Source organism: Musa acuminata, chromosome BXJ2-4 (assembly GCF_036884655.1).
Source record: "Musa acuminata AAA Group cultivar baxijiao chromosome BXJ2-4, Cavendish_Baxijiao_AAA, whole genome shotgun sequence".
In the NCBI taxonomy this organism is placed as follows: domain Eukaryota; kingdom Viridiplantae; phylum Streptophyta; class Magnoliopsida; order Zingiberales; family Musaceae; genus Musa; species Musa acuminata.
Genome location: NC_088341.1, coordinates 38,420,077 through 38,442,137, shown reverse-complemented (window position 1 = coordinate 38,442,137; position 22,061 = coordinate 38,420,077). Strand labels below are relative to the sequence as shown.

The 22,061-nt window shown below is 38.7% G+C and overlaps 3 protein-coding genes across 3 annotated transcripts; all 3 read right to left on the bottom strand.

The window, feature by feature from the left end:
* Positions 1 to 7,114: 7,114 nt before the first annotated feature.
* Positions 7,115 to 10,763, bottom strand: LOC135610754 (mediator of RNA polymerase II transcription subunit 10b-like). Its single transcript, XM_065105645.1, has 5 exons — positions 10,426 to 10,763; positions 10,221 to 10,301; positions 10,050 to 10,152; positions 8,738 to 8,827; positions 7,115 to 7,409 (listed from the first exon to the last, which is right to left on the bottom strand). The coding sequence occupies exons 1-5, from the start codon at positions 10,746 to 10,748 to the stop codon at positions 7,338 to 7,340; spliced, it is 669 nt and encodes a 222-aa protein (XP_064961717.1). The 5' UTR covers positions 10,749 to 10,763; the 3' UTR covers positions 7,115 to 7,337.
* Positions 10,764 to 11,777: 1,014 nt separating this feature from the next.
* Positions 11,778 to 17,697, bottom strand: LOC135610752 (heat shock 70 kDa protein, mitochondrial-like). Its single transcript, XM_065105643.1, has 6 exons — positions 17,490 to 17,697; positions 15,717 to 15,790; positions 15,513 to 15,591; positions 14,856 to 15,422; positions 14,152 to 14,772; positions 11,778 to 12,710 (listed from the first exon to the last, which is right to left on the bottom strand). Exons 1-6 carry the CDS (start codon positions 17,565 to 17,567, stop codon positions 12,090 to 12,092), a joined length of 2,040 nt encoding a protein of 679 aa, XP_064961715.1. The 5' UTR covers positions 17,568 to 17,697; the 3' UTR covers positions 11,778 to 12,089.
* A 224-nt stretch (positions 17,698 to 17,921) lies between these two features.
* LOC135610753 (probable F-box protein At4g22060) lies at positions 17,922 to 20,442 on the bottom strand. Its single transcript, XM_065105644.1, has 4 exons — positions 19,184 to 20,442; positions 18,768 to 18,888; positions 18,583 to 18,650; positions 17,922 to 18,494 (listed from the first exon to the last, which is right to left on the bottom strand). Exons 1-2 carry the CDS (start codon positions 20,273 to 20,275, stop codon positions 18,844 to 18,846), a joined length of 1,137 nt encoding a protein of 378 aa, XP_064961716.1. The 5' UTR covers positions 20,276 to 20,442; the 3' UTR covers positions 17,922 to 18,494; positions 18,583 to 18,650; positions 18,768 to 18,843.
* Positions 20,443 to 22,061: the final 1,619 nt, after the last annotated feature.

Here is a 22,061-nt window from a genome sequence, read left to right as displayed (position 1 = left end):
TACATGTACCTGACAAAATGAAAGCAAATGAGAAACTTAAAAGGCTTCAGAGAAGAAAAGAAAATTGATTACTTTGGTAAATCAATAAAAATCTGCTATGGGAACGGGTGGAGAAAGTTCGTTAGCATCCATGTGAAATTTATTGCAGATATTGGCGGACAGAAGAACTTCAACTGCTGGTCATATTCCTGCAAATGTTAACAAGGAAGGTGATGGACCATAAATGATCTTTTGGAAGTTCTATTTTATTTAGGCGCATAAGTGACAAGTTACGTGACGAGTTAGCAGAACAAAGTGCAGAAACAACAGAACTTATTACCAAACTCGACAGGGTAAGTTTCCTAGATCAAGGAGAAAAAAAATTACTGATAATTCTGTCCATAGTTTTTGGTTTAGTATGTCTAAATTTGGTTTATCTTTGTAAATTTTCCAGGAAATCCTTTGCATTAAGGGAACAGCTAGACGCAGCAAAATATGATGCCACAAAGTTTTGCATTGCTACTGTTGTTTCTATATGTGCTGTTGCTTGCCAGATCGCGACTCTCCCGATCAGAGTCCTCGCGTGTAGAAGTGGCTGAGGAGATCACGTTCATCGGTTTCTTCGGTAAATCCGATCTCTCAACCGTTTCTTGAATTGGCTTCCTTCCTTGGTTCTTGATCTTGGAATGGGGTTTGTCTGTGATTAGGGCGGGATCACCTTCAGTTGCATTTCTTTGGAGTGGCACTTGGGACATGGATTTCACTTCATTTACGAAGAAGCTAATCCTTTACTTTGCTTGATTAGTTCCCATGGAGGGTTGGATCGAACTGTTTGTTTTCTTGATGTGAAGCTTCTGGTTGATCGGCTTCTTCCACTGTTTGCTTTCCGTTCGAGATCATGCTCGTTGCAAGTGTCGTTCAAAGTAGCAGCCTTTCTTTGACGGTTTCTCTAATGCAAAAACAACGCTGTCAAATGGTTAAACATTTGAGATTTGTCTCGGATCATGATATAGTAGTTATAAGGTAGTTTCATTAACCACCTCATGATCCAAGATCAAGAACCAAGGAAGGAAGCCAATTCAAGAAACGGTTGAGAGATCGGATTTACCGAAGAAGCCGATGAACGTGAGCTCCTCAGTCGCTTCTACACGCGAGGACTCTGATCGAGAGAGCCGAGATCTGGCAAGCAACAGCACATATGGAAACAACAGTAGCAATGCAAAACTTTGTGGCATCATATTTTGCTGCGTCTAGCTGTGCACTTAATGCAAAGGATTTCCTGGAAAATTTACAAAGATAAACCAAATTTAGACATACTAAACCAAAAACTACGGACAGAATTATCAGTAATTTTTTTTCTCCTTGATCTAGGAAACTTACCCTGTCGAGTTTGGTAATAAGTTCTGTGGTTACTGCACTTTGTTCCGCTAACTCGTCACGTAACTTGTCACGTATGCGCCTAAACAATTAGAAAAAATAAGTTAAAGTAAAGCTACTACATTCATCCGGTACAGCACATTAAAAATGAAAAGCTACTTGCAATAAGCACATACATAATCATTGATCAATGCTACTGATGGTAGTCATATTTGTTTGCTCCAGGCATAACAAAGGTGATAAAAAATGAACAAAGTCAAATGAAACATTGGATCAACATTAGCACAGTGATCTAGCAACACTCAGACCAGAACGTCTTGATGATAAATCAGAATTCAAATCAACATGAACTCTTGTTTTTTGTTACCTACAACATGAACTCTTCATCTGAACTAGCATGGTTAACCTAGTTGTTAAATTAAAAAGGTGTATTTTCTGTAACAAATATGGACAATAATTCAGCCTGAGATATCACCACATATTCCATTATCAAATAGACATTAACATCCCTTACCGTCTCTCGAGGTTTAGATCCAAGCGCTGCCCAGCAGTTACCTTGTCGATTTCATATCTGTTTAAGACAGTGAGTTTAAATTAAAGAAAGAAGTATTAATCTGGATATAATTGGCTTACTAATATGTTATATACTTCAATGCAAACCAGACCTAAGTTCACTACGCATTTTCTCGATATCAACTCGAAGTTTTTCAGTCTCTCGTTGCAGTAATGCATAGTGTTGATCCTGCAATCATATGACATAAGTTTAAAAAAAAAAGAGTATATAGAGTAGAATCTGAACAGAGTGCCTAATGAACTGTAAATCGACAAACTTGTTACCCTCATGTAGTATTATAATAGATAAATCAGCTATCAGTTGATACATCACAAGACTGACTAACATGTTCACAATCCAACTGAGATGTACCTTTACTGAATGATATTAATTCCATGCTTTGATGTCCAAGCTTGTTGAAACTGCTAATTTCAAATATGGCATGATAAAGTTCAACATGTTCACAAGTACTTTAGGGTGTCTTCATCAAAAATTTCTGAAACGTTCCTTTGGGAAGAATATTTATGGAAATGATTGCAAATGCTTGCGATATGTCTAATCATAAAAGGTCTGTTAACTTCGAAGTGATTATCTGATCAAATAAATGTTTAGTAAAACAACTTCTTAACAAATATCGGTAGCAGCAAAGCTACTGACATTGGTGGAAATGGCAGTGGAAAAAATACACACTAATTGTTCAATTTTTTTAAGCTAGAAAAGTATCAGTTCTGGAAGTCTGCCATAAATTTTCATGCATTATGCGTCACTTCATAAAATTGCAGCACAACAAAAACATAGCTAGAAACACTTGTGCGTGCAATATTAGCTATACTAACAAAAAAGATGCTTGTTAATGCTACCACACAGACTTGTGATCAAATCTATCCAAACTAAATCAATAACTTAAACATAGATTGAAGTTTCTAGACTCATTTTAAACTATTCTCACAGTGGATGTACCGAAAACTCATGCCCAGTTTGTCAATTCACAATAGAAATAACTAATATATAGTGAGCATTCAATTACTTAAACTGATATGAAAAAGGTCTCCTGTGATATTTCCGGATATATGAGAATGGAAATGTAGCAAAACAAGAAAAAGTGAAGTTATAGGAATCAAATAAAGGGGAAATAGAAAACTGACATGGGCTTCCCCATTAAAGACTCATTGTCTTTTCTTTTGCTCCATAGAACACCACAGCTGATAGGCCATGGAAACTTGCCAACCGATTAGGAATATCAACTTCTATTCTCCGTTCATGTTGAATTTTTTGGAAGAATTGACCAGATTCAGATATTTAAAAAGTAGTTAAAATTGCCATCTTTTGAAAATGCCTAATGATAATTCTAGTGCTAACCTGAGATTCCTTTATCCCTGTATAATTTTTAACTAATTAAAAGGTCTCTACAACTACAAGTATGCACATAATCTCTGACACTGACGGAAAAGCACTTTAACAATGACACACTCCGGAAAAATAAAAATAAAAATAGCATTTCTGATGAGCCCGCTCTTTTTCATCATCTATTACCTTGCTTCCAAGGATTGAAAGCATATAGTGCTATTGCCCTACTGCCCGACGTACTTCTTTGTGATACAACTGAACAGTGGGTGAGATGCAATCAAGTGGAGCAAACCTGCGAGCCCTTCATTTCCAACTTGAATTTTCAGATATTAGAATCTTGAATCATCTCACTCTGTGACATTTCCAACAAAATGTCACATTTGCTGACATTTTGTTGTGTGTGATGAATTTTTCCACATAATATGAAATGACCAACTCAGTACCCGCAAAAAAGCTGATGAATTTGTCCACATAATATGCCAGTATCTAGTGAGTTGCCCTAGACCAAAATGGCTTCTTAAGCAATGATAGAAAAGGACCAGAACCAAAAAAAAAAAAAGCAGATGGATATGTGTTAACAGTAAATAAATTATGACCAATCCGAACCAGTCACAGTCCACTAGTTATCAGCGGTTAAACAATCCCAAAAAACCAACATACTTTTCAGTTAATATACACTTATTACTTGAATGTTTTCAACTTGTGTCAAGGTCTTATCTTCATGCCTAACTCCATGAAGCTAATCAATGGAAATATTATAAACAGGAATTACTCCATAAAGGAGATTTTAACATGTGAAAACTGAAAACCCAATTAAATCCGGACAGTGTTCATACATGGAATAGATGTATGTATAAAACTGATTGGCTATCTTAGGACAAAAGGACCAATTAACCTAAATCCAAAATTAGAGGAAGACATTCTACAGACCCTGAAGGAGATACACCTCAATAATTGAAGAAATGACCAACTCAGTTTCTTTACTTATCTATTTAAAAGCACAAGAAAGAGAGATGTAATTTCATAACACTGATCTACAATAGCGCTTGAGAGCTCTACACTGTTGTAAATTGGTTCAATTAAGAACATCATTGGAACTGATATTAAATTCAGCACCTTATGAGTCAAAATTCCATTGCACACAGTTGCTTCGCTCTATTAATAAGGAACATTGTCGAGTCATTCACATATAGCTTGTATCATCATTTTTTTAAAGGATCATAATCTAACAACAACATTTTCAATGTCTATTAAAAAAAGATTGCAGGTGGGTCGGGTGTTCTGAAAGAAGCATGGACCAAGCATGGGGGTTCTGTAAGAAGCATGGACCAAGCAACTAGAAGACTATTTCATTTAACTTCAGACAAGTTTCCTATGCATAGTTTCATTTCTCATTTCAGGGTTCACTATTATATACAATATAGCAACTTGATTACCTAAACAAACTTAGTTTTCTTTATAAACCAGGGCTCAGATATGTTCTAGTTATAATTATTTTAGATGTTGGCAAATATCATCATGCAAACTTCAATGGTTCATTATGTGAAGGAATCACTCCCATAATCCTTGTTAGTCAATTAATAATATTCAAGCAAAAGGCACAGTTCTACCAATCTTGCTTGTTTGATCAAATCTTAAAGTTCAATAACCCTAATTCATGAACATTCGCATAGCATTTTATCATCCTAAGTCCCACCAAATGCGCACACTTTTTAGATTCCTGGAACACGCACCACTTGGTTCATAAAAAAGACGACGAGATCACATCTTTGCCATGTAACAAAACCGATAGACAGAAATCGAGGTTATAATCCGCATATTCCAGCACAAAATTCCCAGACACAGACAGAAAGCAAATGGACCTTGAGGAAGAGTCCGGCCGATGCCAACGCAGACGGGATTGCGGCCGTCGGACTTTAGGCGCGAGGAATAATAGAGGCAGCCCTTACAAGACTTCCCCCTGTAGCTCGGCGGATCGGGGACACGGCGCGGATCGCCGTCACCTGTGCCGTCCGCACTATTGAGCCCATCCTCATCGGGTGGCTTGCCCGTCATGCTCCCGCCTCGCCTCGCCTCGTGCGATGGATCTTCCGGCCCTAATTGTCAGCCATGCGTCCGTGTCGGGGAAGGAATTGGGCGATGTCTTCTTCAGACATCTCAGCGTGGAATGCGCTAAGGCTCGGCAACCAAATGCGGGTTTCAAGGTCTGAGCTGACTCGGCGTGGTAACGACCCGAGTCATGTGAACCAAATGTCACTCGTCCTGCCGAACTATGTGGCTTCTTTTACTAACATATTACTTATTTGTAAACCTTTTTTATTTACTATCTTATTTTTAAAGTTTTTAATATTTTTAAATTATTTTATTATAAATATATATAAATATCCTCATCTACCTTCTCTTCTTCTCTTCTTCTCTTCTTTCTTCTTCTTTCTCAAAAAATAATATATGAGCAACGACGAGTGAGGACGAATGATGTCAATGGGTGACGAGTGAGATCGAACGACGTCGAGCGTCAAAGGTTCATTGCATGGGCATCAATAGCACGACAACAAAGGGAGAGATGTCTAAGAGGATAGTAAATGATGTCGGCAACGAGTAAGGTTAACGGTGTCAGTAACGAGGATGAAATAAAAGATTGTAAGGAAAAATATAAAATAAAAATCGATAATATGAGAATAATAAATAATACTAGCATGAGGCCGCTGGCGTTCCAGAGGAGACTCGGATGTTGCCTCCTTTGTCAAGTACTATCTTCCCCTCTAGTTTTCATCTCCTCCGGCTTCCCTCCCCTTCGGTTATGTCATCCTTCCAGACGACATACCCAGCGATAGTGTTGGTGGCACACGAGGCCCGTGGCGTTCCAGAGGAGATTTGGGTGTCACATACTTTGTGAAGCGCTATCTTGCCTTCTAGCTTTCCTCCCCTTCGGCTTCTCTTCCCTTTGGCTATGTTATCCTTCCAAACGGCATATCGAGTGACAACATCGATGGCATGCAAGGTCGGTGGCATTCCAGAGGAGATCTACGCGTCACCTTCGACATCCATGAAGCGCTATGCATCCCTTTGTTTAATTTAATGATCATGTGCACTTCTTAAACTTTACTTGATAGTATCTTAGAGGAGCATAACATTACATGTTAAAAAAAAGTTTTTTTATGTTAAGAAAAAGTTTTTTTTTAACACTTCTTAAGCTTTATCGACCTGTGAGCGTTATCGTCTCCTCTGACTTCGTTATCCTCCCAAACGACGCATAAGATCGATGGCACGCATTAGTGGTGTTAGTAGCACGCATAAAATCATAATTTAAATAGTAGTTTTCGACTTATGTTTAATTTAAATTACTATGTTGAAAAGGTGATTGTTTAATAAGATAAGAGTCAAATTCAAGTAAAAAATCAACTAATTAAAGATCTTTAAATAGGGAGCAAAATATGTATATTTTAATGACATACCTAGCTTTTTATTATATTTTGAATAGAAAAATTAGGAAGATAATAAACTTTAATGCATATAAGATGAATGGACATAACATAATTATGGTTTATAAGGTACCGGGTAACTTAGCTGATAAAGTCTTTAACGTATCATCACAAAATTCTAGGCTCAAATCTTACCTATATCCCTTACCATCTAAAAAAAAATTATGCTATATTACTTGAATGTTATTCTACATCAAAAAATTTGCTAATTTTAAAGCTCCAATTCAGATCACTACTCTTGCCCCAAATGTAAGCACCAACAAATAAGGATCATGCTCAAAAAGGAGCCAGAAAAAAAATGGAGGCAGCAATCATTTAGTGCAGAATGAAATTACCGAACTTATTTATGTGAAAACAAAAAAGTCATGAAAACGAATTGACAGGATTAAGAAACCACTTTTTTTTTTTTTCTGGACATGGATACATGTATATTATAATGTCAGACATATATATGATTCATTTTTCTACAAGCTTAAAAACACAGAGCTCAACCATCTACTAATAGAAAACAGTACAAAGCTTAGTTTGAATATCAGGAAACACTTTATCAAGTTAGGTTGCACACTAGCTGAAATGAACAAGAATAGCTAATAAGCCTTTTAGTGCTCTTGTTTCACTTTGACATCTCCATTCGGTAGAGCACTCTGGGACTGTGCCAGCCGCTTCGATTCCTGAAAGTGAAATGTGAAATCGATCAAACAGCAAAACTAGGGTAAACTCCCACAAAAGACAGGACACCAAGGCAGTCAACATGGACAGTTAAGGTGAGCTTCTAATTCGCATCAACACGTTCAGATGATTAAGATGAAATGAGTGGTACCACTTAATGCTTAGATTCAACAGCAATTCAGGCACAATTTAGTAAGATTGACACGAGTAGTTTGCAGCAAAACATATAAAAGAAGTCTTGCAATTAACCTCTTGCGTTGTTCATTTATATTGACAATCCCTTCATTTGTGGTGCATTGAACAACCTAATGCTATTTCCTAAATCCAAAATTCATCCTTGCCGGTTTATATTGTTGACAGCAGCCTAGAATAAAATATCATGTTTCATATCAAGGTACAATACTCACCATTTTACCTTCTCTTCTTACTAATGAGGAATCGGAGAACACAATGACGGAGGCTGTGATGAACAACGACTGAGATGTAAATATGATAGTGCTGGTGATAATGAGGTAGCAATTGTCATAACTAGAGTGGAGGTTAGAGGAGGTAAATATGGTGCCAACAATAGCAATAAAATAGTGGATGGTGGATGTTAAAGAAGTACGAGGTAAAGGTGAAGGTGGTGCAGATACTCCTAAGCTATAATATGTTTCCAGTACCTATATCAGTTTTACAAGTGACAAGATCTAATGAAATGCTACATTTACAAAAACGTACATGATTCACATAACACGTATCTACCAGTTAATTACAAAATTGAGAAATTGACATTTCTCACAGAACAACACTTGGTTATGGCTTAGAATTTAAAAACATCCATTGCATCCAAGGAAAAAGCTTGCTCCCATGTACTGCTTTGGTTGCCCTCTATATGGTTTCACGTCTTTACTTAGGATCAAATGAATTTTATCTCTGGTTGTGATCTTCTATTAGGTCTTATGACCATAGTCCTCGGCCTTGTCTTTTAATCGGAACAGATCAAATAGTTGGTACAGAGTACAGATATTCATAAAGATAGGCTCCATGAAATAGTGGAATCTTCGAATAGCCTCATGACTAACTATTATAACAGTACTTCATTATACATTTGATATTTTGTCAAAAAAGAAAAGGCAAGCACAAAGATCTTTCTATTCAGTGAAAAAATAAATCTAACTGTCTATTTAACAGCCATAAGTTGTTATATGCACATATTTATATACAAAATAACAAAAAAAGAATCTCAAAAATCTCACCATAAGAGTTGAAAATAGCAAAAGAAATATGGATTCAGTGAGAAAAAGATTCTAAGAGATTAGTGGAAGAGTGGTAAGCTATTATAACTTACAGCAGCAGAAGAAGCACGGATCTCCCTATAGGTTTCCACTTCATCAGGAAAAGCCTGATCAAGCTCCTCAAGAAGGTGCTTTCGCAAGCTCTATTCACGTAGACAAAAGTAAGCCATTGTGCTAAGACACAGTAAATATAAAACAAAATAGTAAAATGGACTACTAATGACAGGTTTAGAAGCTAGAACGGAAACTAAGGTTATGACAAAATAAGTTCTAATGATGTATATATCCCCTGTATTTACAATTTTTTTTGCATGATACAGACCAAATAGCATTAATGACATTGAAGACATTGAGGGTCAAGAAAATAAATTGAAAGAGTTGTTAATGACCAATAATTTCGCAATAGTCTGAAAGTGATTGTTTAGTCCAATGATATTGTAAGTAAAGCGTGACCAAAAGTTTATAATCAGAAATTGGGGTTCTAACATTTCCTGTAGTAATATATATCATAAATGACATCTCTAACTAATTAACCTTTTCTGACTTTTTCTGTAACAGACATCGAAGAGTCACCAACATGACAAGGAATGAACCAAGAATAATAGTCCATAGAATTTACTGAACAAAAAACACAACTATAGATCTTGGCATTCATGGTGGATACTTGTGTTTAACAAGAGTATTAGGCAATGCAAGTTAGATGCAGTCACCTCGAATGTCATACAACCAACTTTAAAGTTTAAACATGTTGATTTCCTTTATAAAACAGAATGATAAACTCATCCGAGGTTGTCCAAAGGTCAATAAGGAACTCGATCAATTATTAGGTAATGAAAACCATTTAAGGACACTGGTTTAGGCGTACTAGTCCAACAACTTCAAATAAATGGAACAAAACCGTGACTAATAGAAAAAATTAAAGATTTAAGGCTAATGATCTCTCATAATACATTAACATTACAATAACAGTACATAAAAGAAGCAGAATCTTCCACTGTACAGAAGTTCCTTAATTCTCTCATATTACTCTCATATGTAGGCATGTGAAGATGCTGGACCATGCATGTAGAAGTCTTTTAATTACCATGCTACCCTAACGTGACAGCATATATAAACTTGAATACGGAACTTTTATGTATGACACTCTTACATCAAATAAGAAGCGAAAGCCAACAAAATTACAATAGGTGAACATGTTGTCAGGTTATCTAATACCATGCAATCACAATCTTCAACATAGAACTAACTTCATGAGATCTTATAGATTCATTTTATATGTACTTCGAAAATAAAGAAAGGAAACAGTGAAGCATCTCATATTATTAGATTAGACTAACAATGAAGCAAAAGAAAACAAGGAATTACCTTAAAAGCATCAGTCTTTCCTTTGGTTATCTGGTTCTTGGCAATACAGCTATTGATCACATCCCTGGTGAACTCGTCAGGATTCTTCCCATCGTCAATCAAACTGCACAAAAAGATCGAATCTTTAACAAATCGATTCCAAGCAGTCAGGAAAGAGATCAAGAGACTCACTTGACGACCTCCATAGGCACCTGGATGTTGCACTTGTCCGCCATCTTCTGCATCGCGTCAAGCTCCGCCACCAAGGCGTTCCTGTGGGAGCGAGCCCAAAAGAACCACCCCCGCCAAAAAGGAAAAAAAACCCTAGGATCAGAGGCACCTCTCCAGGGCGGGAAAGGAGAAGGGGAAGGGGGCAACAAAGAGGAGGAGGGCTCACAGTCTCTGGAGAAGCGGGAGCTGCGAGGCGACGCTGAAGGAAGAGACGGTGAGGTAGAGCTGGTGGAGGAGGCCGAGGGTCTTGTCGACAGAGTTGATGACCTGGGTCAGGTTCTGCTTCGCCTCCTCGGCAGGGTCGGCTGCGGAGCCGATGGTCCCGGCGGAGGTCGGGTTGGGGGCGGGGCTGGAGGCGGCGGCGGCGGCGGTCCCGGTGGAGGGGAGGCCGCCGTTACCGGCGGTGGAGGACGAATTTTGCGGGGAGGGATCCATCGGGTTGAGTCCCCCAGGGATCGGGAGGGTCCGTAGCGTGATTCGCCAGCCCATTTATAGGGAAGGTCCAATAGTGGACCCCGTGTGGGCCCAATCGACGACCGGCCTGTATGACCTCTCGTATACCCCCAAAATAAAATGAAAGGGTTGGGGTTGGGGCGTCACTCGAGTAACATTAGACTTTCGAAGTCATATTGATCACATGAAACACAAGTGACCAAATGATTTGGTTTATATATAAGAAAGACTAAAGAGGTAAAAGATTGCTGCTCAATTCAACGTGGTGATTTTTTGTTTTTTAAGTGATATCATTGGTTGAGAATAAATCACTCTGATGGTAGAAAAAACCTCTATCGATGTGACACTTACTATATAAAAGACTGCACCAAAAGTATAATTGAAAAGACCATTTGTTTATTGCTAATGTGTAAAAAGCAGATAAGAAGTTTATTATTAGTTTAGCAAGTCTGATTAGGGTTTATTCAGCTTATATTACAATGTTTATTTTGGAACCTTAATGGACTATTACAATGTTTTCTTATCTTAGGCATATGCATACATCTATCTAATAGAAGGGGATGCGTGAGTTGGGCATATTGGATGTCTTATTGTTGAAGAAGTGGACGTATCACACGTTAAGGAGATGCTCTAATGGCGTCCAATATTTTTGTTTTTTTATCATAAGTGGATGCATTGTACACAAATATTTCATTTTTTTTTTTTATCCTAGGTTGGTATATTTCAATTTTTTTTTTTATCCTAGGTTGGTACATTACGTACCAAATTGATACTCTAATATGCTTTAAATTCTTTTGTGTCGGTGCAACATTATACCAAAAGGGAAGTCTTGATTATGATTAAAATAATTATGCTCGTATGACATCTAAAGTATTTATCTTGGATCAGTGATTAAAATAATTGATGAATTAATCAAGATGGATCGTAGCAACTCCCGTTTCATCATACCCACAGGTTGTTTGACTTGATAAGACCAATTACATCTTAACCATGTACATCACTAACTCAAGTCACTGGAACTAGTGATATCCATAAAAAAAACATACAGCTAACAACAGCAGAACAAGAACAAACCACACCATTTGGAATGTTTCCAAGAGATGCAACTCCCCACTTTGATAGGGATATCTGACATCCAAAGGACAGCGTATCTGATTTGCTCTTCACAGAAACAACAGGAACCCTTAAGATCGACAAAATCCTGTGGCCATTCGATCTACTTACTGAGTTCATAATCTGAGCGACATCTATTATTTCGCTAAAAAACTACCACTAAAGCAAAATCTGCTCATACCCTGTCAGAAATTAGACAGTATGATATTAAACACAACATGAATTTACTTGCTTCGGTAGGGCTATAATCATCTATCAGACATCCTACTTCTTGACCTCTTCGTATTCTGCTTCGGGTGCCTGATCACCACCTTGAGAACCACCAGATGAAGACCCACCTGAGCTTCCTGCCATGTGTTGCCCAATCTTTGAGACTGCCTTGTTTGCTGCATCAAGCTTGGCCTTGATGTTGTCGATATTATCTCCTGCCATCTCTTTCCGTAGATCAGCTACTGCAGACTCGATCTCTGTGGCCACTTCAGCTGGAATTTTATCCCTGAACTCGCTCAAGCTCTTTTCAATACTGTAAATTGTTGTGTCTGCACTGTTCTTGATGTCGATCAAAGCTTTCCTCTCCTGGTCCTTCTGAGCATGGAGCTCAGCTTCCTTGACCATCTTCTCAATCTCATCGTCAGAGAGGCCACCGGATGACCGAATAGTAATCTGCTGTTCCTTACCAGTGGCCTTGTCTTTGGCAGAAACTGTCACGATTCCGTTGGCATCAATATCAAATGTAACCTCAATCTGTGGCATGCCTCTTGGGGCTGGTGGGATGCCTACAAGGTCAAACTCGCCCAAGAGTTTGTTGTCTGCAGCCATTTCCCGCTCACCTTGTAGCACACGAACACCAACCTGGGTCTGGCTGTCGGCCGCAGTGGAAAATACCTGAATGGAGAAAGAAACCAGTAAACATTCTGCAGTGTCGAGTTAAATGTTTAACATCCTATTGCATATCCATGAAAGCAGGAAAGTGCATATTTGCCAAAATCCAAAATAATACAAAAACCACCCTGGTGAGAACAGATTTTAACCATATGATCAAGAAATGATGCGTTAGCGAAACCTAGGCACAATGTTCAAAGAGAAAGGTTCAAAAATTCAGTTCCAGTCTCCTTTTCAAATTGACAAAGGCAAAATGGTGATTTGACTATCATTTAAGTCAAAGTCAATAAAAAATGGATAGAAAGCCTGCTCCAGAAGTCAGAAAACAGGTAAGAGGATGCAAATTATCAAAAGAGAAAGTCAAACGAAGCACATTGCTAAATTTCTTCAGACCGAGAGAGATACATCATGGTTTGACTGGTTGTCGGCAAAATGCAGCTAAATGCATGTAACAAACTTAAGCTTACGAGAGGCAAAGCTATCAAAGAATTGAGTCAACCACTATGACAAGGATCTTCCCATCACTCCCAGATTTCAAATTTAACCATGAATTGTTACTTGGACCAGGGTATAGAGGATCCACTAACATGGTTATGGCATCCAACATGGCTGCTGCTTAGTTTTAGCTACAAGGATATGACCTAAAAGGTCAGAATTGAAATAAAAATATGGTGACATGGATCAAGATTAGAATAAATAAGTACACATTCTCAAAAAAATATAGACTTGAATATTCATATAAAAAGTTCTTATTTTTAATTTTAAAAATTATTCCACATAATACAGGAATTAATTTATTATTTTTATAACTCATTACCCCCTTATTATTTATTTTAGTAATATAAATTAATTAAAACATTCATCTGTGTACCAGGCTACCAGGAATATGCATCTTCTGCCTAAGTCTTATTTCAAGTTCTATCAGCTGTGTACCAGGCTACCAGCAACCTAGAGTTGACGTAAAAAGCAGTTCCATAGTCTTGGAAGGCAAATCTCAACAATTTGGACAAGTCAAGATCATCACACACCAATAACAGGCTGGCATAGAAGCACCAGCACTGGGGACTGCGCTTCATGCCAGTAACTCTACATTGTCACATGACTACTGTCCATATTTGGGCACATGAGCTCACACCTAATGCTAGTCACTCATAAGGCATGCCCTTTATCAAAGGAATCTCCAGGAGATGATCCACCTTCAATCATGAGTTTTAAAGTAATTTCTTTGTGGAAAATTTTGATCCATAAGACAAAGAAAGCCAAAAAGGACTTGCATTTACCATTTGAAGTAAACTGTTTTCGGTGGATGTTTATGACCAAAAGTCACATTCTATATGGCATGTTTTCTATACGCATGACAACTTTATGTCCATAGCTTCTTTGAATGAACCATCTACTAAGATTAACTTGAGAGTTCAATTCAACTACTTGAATCAATCCTTACCTGACTCTTCTTCGTGGGAATGGTTGTGTTCCTGTTGATCAACCTCGTAAAAATACCTCCAAGGGTCTCGATACCTAGCGATAGGGGGGTGACATCCAAGAGGAGCAACTCCTTAACATCTCCACGAAGAATACCACCCTGGATAGCAGCTCCCATTGCAACAGCTTCATCTGGATTTACTCCCTTGCTAGGGCTCTTTCCAAAGATTTCTGAAACTATTTCCTGAACTTTTGGAACCCTAGTCATTCCACCAACAAGAAGAACCTCATCAACATCCTTGCTGCTTATGCCAGCATCCTTCAAACAGCTTTTACAGGGATTTTTTGTTCTTTCAATCAAGTGATTCACCAAAGTCTCAAACTTTGATCTTGTCAGAGTGATATTCATATGCTTTGCTCCTGAAGCATCAGCTGTTATAAATGGAAGATTGATATCAGTCTGAGATGTAGATGATAATTCAATTTTAGCCTTCTCAGCTGCTTCTCGAAGCCTCTGTAGAGCCAGCCTGTCCTTTGAAAGATCTATTGCCTCAGTTCTCTTGAATTCATCAACCAAGAATTCTACCAATGCATTGTCAAAATCTTCCCCACCCAAGAAAGTGTCACCATTTGTGGCTTTGACCTGAAATCGAGAATGAGATCAACAAAACCTGACAAAAACATGAAAACAAAATCCTCAAAAGCTATAAACTTAAGAAATTATACCTCAAATACACCATTTGATATTTCTAGGATGGAAACATCAAATGTTCCACCACCAAGATCAAAAACTACAATGAGACCCTCCTTGTTGTTCAACCCATAAGCAAGTGCAGCTGCAGTTGGTTCATTGATAATTCTTTGAACATCGAGACCGGCAATTTTTCCTGCATCCTTTGTAGCCTGACGTTGTGCATCATTAAAATATGCAGGAACGGTGATAACAGCCTTTGACACAGACTTTCCAAGATACGACTCTGCAGTTTCTTTCATCTTAGTCAAAACGAAGGCACCAATCTGGCTGGGTGAATACTGTTGACCATTAGCTTCAACCCATGCATCTCCATTAGGTGCCCTCACAATCTTAAAAGGAACCATCTTCATCTCTTTCTGCGTCTGAGAATCATCAAAGCGACGGCCTATCAGTCGCTTGGTACCGAAAAGGGTGTTTGTAGGATTGGTGACTGCCTGACGTTTTGCTGGAGTTCCAACAAGTAGTTCCCCTTTTTGATTAAAAGCTACAACTGATGGGGTGGTACGAGCTCCTTCAGAGTTCTCTATGACTTTAGCATTCTGTGACAAATAAGCATAGAGTATGCATTTAAATAGAGTTCCAGATGATCAAATACAAAAAATATTTGGAGAATATGCATAAAGAACAACCTTTCCCTCCATAACTGCAACACAAGAATTTGTAGTTCCCAAATCAATTCCAATTATATCATTTCCTGCTGGTTTTGTGCTGTATAGAAAAAAAAAAGTTATCCTTGGTGAAAGAAACCAGAGAATAGCAGAAAACAATATTGTGATATCTTAAAGGAGAGACTCTGAAAGTGCACTTCAACATTTATAAGCATGAGATTATACCTGAAGGGTCTAACCAAACTAGACCATTTGTGACCCAGAGGAGAACCCCATGGCATGATTGCATTACTAGATAACTGCAGAAATAAACATGAAATATAGGTTACTTCAAGATGTTTGTTGCATCCATGTTGTGTCTTTGTTGAACACCTAGTTATTGGACACCTCTTGGCATCTGTTGTGTGGTTCGAATAAACAAAGGCTCCCATACCATCTGATATTTATTAGATATAAATGTATGCATGTTTGATATTTAAGTCATTCACACAATGCATAAGTAAAATAATGCACTATATATATATATGTGTATATATATATATATATATATATATATATATATATTATAGACTTCTATGTACTCATTTACATTTTACACATGTTACATGTACTATTGCTAGCATTCACCACTAATATGAATGAATATTATGCTGCTTCCAGAAAATACATGCAATGATCCTAAAACCTGGCATCCTATTTTTGTAGGACTTGCCATGTAGGTGTATCATCCATGCCTCATGGCTATGTCCAAGCATCTTAGCAAGAATAATAACTTTATTGCTCAACATCAAGAGTAGAAATAAGATTTTAAGAGCCCAACAATAGGAATCTCATAATCAAATAGAGAAAATATATAAAAATCTGGTTAACAATAAGGTAAGGAAAAAGGAACAACAAAGATAATGATGTACTAAGGGAAGTCCAGTAACTATCATATGATTAATATAGAGAATTTATAACAAATAACACATGAACAATATGAAACTAACATGGAAATTCCAATGATTTTGTTGTCTATAAAAAGGAGCATGTGATTAGATAATCTGTCTGAATCAATATAGTGAAAAAAAGATATATAGCTACTTAATCATGCTTTAGCCCCATCTATTATTTTAATTTTCTATTATTCTATTTTCAGGTACGTGTATGGAGAAAGTCCCCATTATCTTCCAATGTTATCCGCTTCCACTTGCTAATGGTATAATATCTCCACATGACATGCAGATGATTAGTCATTATTATAAATCATTGGAATTATAAATATTAGCTAAAAACTTACTACAAAATCCAATGACGAAACAATAATGTAAAACGGAAGAGCACAAAAAAATTAAAATTCTCTGTTGAGTTTATTATAAAAAGAACAGTCAGTTTAAGTTGCTACAATTATCTCGTACAAAACTAATATACAAGTCCAAATCACATCGACTTGTTTTTGTTATCAAACGTACTCCAGAAACACCAGCACATACAAGCATGGTCCCATTCCTTTAGATAGTAGTCGATCCATCGAACTCAACCAAAGATGCAGATACTGTACATGGAACCAGAAAATGTAACTTGACTGTCATTAAAGTCAGATTTAGATACCAAATCCAGAAAGGAGACATAACTTGTCAAAGACATGTTCATGCCAACAGGCAGTACCGTGCTAAAATCTGAGCTAACTAGGAGAAAATGGAGCTTTAACCAAATATCATTGCTGATAATATGTATGTCAAGTAGAATAGAAAAAAAAATCTGTTGCTCCAATACACAACACAAAAAAAGGTTGCATATCCTTTAACTCAAGAAATCGTGTTCGTGATTTCTTCGGACACAGTAACCCAACATTCGAAAAGAAATACAAACAAAGTAGGAGTCAAAGTAAACACCTAAACGATGTGAAACCGCCAAAAGACGGATTTCCAGAAAGCAAGAAATTCAACCCATGTCAAGATTACTACATCCCAATCGCTTCCGAAGGCGTGGACAATCCGAAAAAGAAAGGGAGCTTACAGATCTGAGGCGAGAGGACAGATAGGGCGGCGACAGATCGCGCCGCCTCAGAGCTCGAAGCATCACGGAGGCCGCCATCGATCTCCTACGAAACCGAAGCGTTAGGGCTTTACAGGGGCTTTTGGAGCGATCGCTCGAGGAGTGTTTCGCTTCCTTGTGTGATCGAACGGCTGCCCTCAGGAGCAGGTAAACCCGCAGCAGCCACTAGGGTTCGCTACTTATAACGACTCTTGGATACCCACCAATTGGGAAATGGAGGCGCAATCCGACCCGTTTATTTGAACCGATCAGACCGGGTTCGGGTTTTGAAAACGGGTCTTCTGCTGTAAGATGCGTGCGGGAATATATCATATGTGAGAGCTTCAGTTCAGAGAATGCTGCTCTAAATTTATAAAAGGAAATTATTATGATTTGAAGATAAATGCAAATTTAGAAACTTGAGATAGATATAAGATTTTCCTCGGCCAATTGTTGGGACTTGAGCAAAGTGATGTGCATGAGGATATTGCTTGTTCAATGGGAGACAAAATGAACATAGACGCACGACAACAAATGATAATTATCAGCCACTTAATATCCAAACACACAGGCTCATTCTTGTGAAAATGGTAATGCATTAATGAGGGAGAGTTGCTTCCTGTTCGAGGTGGTGTTGGTTTCTTGTTCTTCCTGTGAGTAGTAGTCATATTGCTCGAGTCTAGCACTGATCATTCACCATGGAAGCATCTGCAGCAAACAGACGGGAGAGTGTCATCAATCCTCTCGGCTTCTTTTGCAAGTTCCTTTTCTTCTTCTTTTGTCTCTGCCTATACAACTTCTTACTCTTATCATCGGAGGAATTCATCTTCCTGGGTGGAGAAGGATTGAGAAAGAAAGCAGCCCTGTTGTCCAATGTGACAATGGTGACAATGCCATGGAGAATGTCACGTAATAGTTGTGTTTCCTTCTGCATCACACCCTCGAAGATCACATTTCAATGTTCTTCGCCATCTCCACTGAACACATCTGGAAGTCAGAAACAAAAAAGGACTACATAAATTTTGTGTTTGTAAATCCATGACAAGCTAAAAGAGGATCACACCACATACTCGACCTTTCTTTTCAGAAAACTGGGAGAACCTGATGCTGAGTTGCATCTTGCAGTGCATCCAATCGAAGATCCTGCAAAAAAGCATCGAAGGAGCACACATTAATCGCTGCTAAACAGTGATTGTATAATAATCAAAAGCTGGCAAAACTATGGTTACAACACAGAGACAGACGGATTTGTCTACTTACCTTGGTTGGCATATATGATCACTGGGAACCACTGAAGTGGAACTGGAATATAATTGAGTTCCACTACAAGGCTGGATTACTGCCCGTAAACTTGTGACGTTGGGCCAAGATTCTTAGAAGGCTTTAAGGAAGAACATTTAGACATATTAGAGAAATAATGGTGCAGATATCTAATCATAAAAACCTTTCAACTCACCAACGACAAACCTTTGTTCTGAATAAAAAGAGGCAATGAAAACAAAGGAACGAATTAGAGGAGAAGGAATACAAGCAGCGAGGAATCATCAAGACTACAAATGACAACAAACATCGGAACTCTAAATTTAACTGAGAACTACAGCTTTATCTAAGCATTTCACCGAACACCTTGCGAACACAAACAGAGCATTCATAATTTAACAAAGGCTGGGGAATACCCATACAGGGTCCAGTGGAGACTGGCCCCTGAGCAAACCAGGTGAATCAGGGTAGACAACCTCGACGGATTGCTCTTCCAACGAGAACACATACCACGCATCTTTCCGGTAGCTTACATAATAAATGCAGTTCCCTCTTATCCCCGATCCAGCGGCGGCAATCGACCCGGCAAACCCCATTGACCCAAGGAATACTGTCCTTCCGCCCAAGTCAAGCACCTCTACCCAGCTACAACTTCCCGAGTCCCAGCGGCAAACATCGAACCCACCCCTGAACCTGTGGCAGAGAACCATCAACTCCCCACCTGACTCGGCAAGCCAACGTTCCCGATGCCCTTCCGCTGCTCTACGGCCACCGTCGCCCAGTAGCCAGAGTTTTGGATCGGCGGCGAGGTCCACGACGACGAGCTGCATCGTGGCGGTCAGAGCGTAGAGCCTGTTATCTCGGAAGAAGATCATGTCGTCAACCATCCTCAGCATACTCCAGTCGCGGATGGTCCAGAGGGAGTCCCCGACGCGGCAATACTGCAGCACGGTGCTCCTCTTGGCGAAGAGGACAACGATGCAGTCGAGGGCGGGGTCGGACGGGTGCGAGGAGAGGCGGACGCGGCGGAAGGGCTCGGGAACCTTGGGAAGGCGGATGCGAGACTCCGAGAAGATGTTCCAGAGTAGAAGCTTGGAGTTGGGGGGATCGGTGGCGGTGATGAGGTGGCCGTGGGCGTAGGCGACGGATCGGCGAGAGTGGACGCGCCATGGGAGCTGGGCACGGTAGAGGCGGCGGCGGTCGAGGTCGTAGAAGGCCTCGGTGTATGCAGGGAAGCGGGTCAAGAGGATGAGCGGGAGCTGGGCGGAGAGGGCGTCCGGGGTCGGGGCGGCGAGCTCTCGCCAGCTGCGGCAGACGCCCCGGAAGGCGAAGAAATCCTCGAGGCTGTCGAGGCGCCGCAGCACCGACCGCAGCAGGGGCTCCGTCAGGGACGACCAATCCCTTCTCTTCGCGTCCAAGCCCTCCTCTTCCTCTTCCTCTTCCTCTTCCTGATGATCCTCCTCTTTGCAAGTATAGGAAGCTATCCTTCGCCGTTTGACAAAATCCATGACCAGAGTTGCCTATCGTGGGGGTGGGGAATGGCTACTGCCCTGCAGGTGACTGAATGAATGCCCAGGTATCATGTGAGGCACAATCGAGTCCAACTTCTCATCATTGACCTGGGAAGACTCCACAGTCCACAAACTCATTGCTTGGCCAAAACGAAATCATAGCTTCTTCATGGACCGGTTGTAACACATCATCAAGATTATGCTCGCAGATTGACATTGCTCAGAACATTAAACAAGAGATAATGTACCTATGCGGAAGTACCTATTGAGACTATGCTCATGATTATGCTCAACATTAAACAAGAGATAATTAGCTCAAGACACAAAGTAGGATGAAACAAGAAATTGTCTAATTCATCTTTTTTTTTTTTAAGATAAGTCACTAGACCCAAAAATAATGGATAAAAGTAAGGGCTAATTACATATTAGCTTTTATACTTACACCCCATTAGCATTGTGATCTCTGCACTTAAAAAATTTATACTTACACCCCATTAGCATTGCGATCTTTGCACTTAAAAATGTTAGAACAAATTGTCAGTAGCATTGACGAAAAACACAACACATGACACCACATGTTGGATCGACATGAAAATAACGAGCAAAAGATAAGGACTAATTACATATTACCTTTTATACTTAGACCCTATTAGCATTATGATTCCTGTAATTAAAAATTTTATATTGAGATTCCTATAATTCTGAAAGTAAAACAAATAACCTTATTTGTTCTAACGTTGTTAGCTGCATTTACGAAAAACACAATAAGTGATGGGCAAAAAGGTATTATGTTTTTCGTCAATACAGTTAACGACATTAGGACAAATGAAGTTATTTATTTTATTTTCAAAACTATAAGAATCCCAATATAAATTTTTTAAATATAGAGATCATGATACTAATAGGGTCTAAGTACAAGAGATAATATATAATTAACCCTAAGAGTAACAATCAAGTAGCTACATGAAAAGTAGATAGACACTAAAAAATAACAAAGTAAGAAGGGATTTAATCTTGTAACCTCTATAAACCTTCACATGAGAAGAGGATTTATGCATATTATAGAGATTATACTTCACAAATGTAGTTCCTAAGATATAAAGAGCAGGGCCTACAAACTTCATCTATTGATTGAGAGAAGAAACATCGACATGATGCTTGATTTTGGTAGTCCTACCTATCAATGTGTACCTCAAACCCAAACCTTTAAAACAGAACAGATGTTGAACAAATGGTCAGGATAATCACAGAAAAGAAATATTAATTCTACATATTGCACAAAAAAATTTTATGTAGTTTAAAGAAGAAAAGAGAAATAGTTCCTAAACTGCGCCAGCAATAACCACAATTTTCGCTGAAATGGATCCTCGAACCTGCATCAACTATCCATGTAAAACATCAGTACACTAACTGCAGGCCATAAATTCAACATATCATATGGGGGAACAATTATCCTTATCAAGATGTCACAAAGTGGAACAAAGTACACTTTGCCAATGAACTTGGATAAGCACTGCATCCTCTACAACCGGGATAAAAGGTGCAGGAAAACAAGAAGCAAGATTATACTATCGAGCTTAAGGTTTGACACATCATGACTCATGCTGCTTTAGTCCACAAGCAATCCACACATTTCATATAACCATTAAACAACACTTGCTATTGTTCAAGAGAACTATCACTTTTGAAACATTGCCACCAACCAGAGTTATTATATAAGAAATTAAAAATGATATCAACCATAAATTCTGTTAGGAAATAGTTATACGTGAGAATAGAGATT

What these genes read in the sequence shown, in the direction of transcription:
- LOC135610754 (XM_065105645.1), bottom strand. Translation starts at nt 10,748, where the DNA reads ATGGGCTGGCGAATCACGCTACGGACCCTCCCGATCCCTGGGGGACTC. An exon ending in GTGCCTATGGAGGTCGTCAA is followed by an intron (nt 10,153 to 10,220) that starts GTGAGTCTCTTG and finishes CTTTTTGTGCAG; the next exon opens with TTTGATTGACGATGGGAAGA. An exon ending in GAAAGACTGATGCTTTTAAG is followed by an intron (nt 8,828 to 10,049) that starts GTAATTCCTTGT and finishes CTACGTGAATAG; the next exon opens with AGCTTGCGAAAGCACCTTCT.
- LOC135610752 (XM_065105643.1), bottom strand. Translation starts at nt 17,567, where the DNA reads ATGGCGGCCTCCGTGATGCTTCGAGCTCTGAGGCGGCGCGATCTGTCG. An exon ending in TATCAAATGGTGTATTTGAG is followed by an intron (nt 14,773 to 14,855) that starts GTATAATTTCTT and finishes TCTCGATTTCAG; the next exon opens with GTCAAAGCCACAAATGGTGA. An exon ending in TTCCCACGAAGAAGAGTCAG is followed by an intron (nt 12,711 to 14,151) that starts GTAAGGATTGAT and finishes TTCTCCATTCAG; the next exon opens with GTATTTTCCACTGCGGCCGA.
- LOC135610753 (XM_065105644.1), bottom strand. Translation starts at nt 20,275, where the DNA reads ATGGATTTTGTCAAACGGCGAAGGATAGCTTCCTATACTTGCAAAGAG. An exon ending in CTCCACTGGACCCTGTATGG is followed by an intron (nt 18,889 to 19,183) that starts GTATTCCCCAGC and finishes TCTTCCTTAAAG; the next exon opens with CCTTCTAAGAATCTTGGCCC.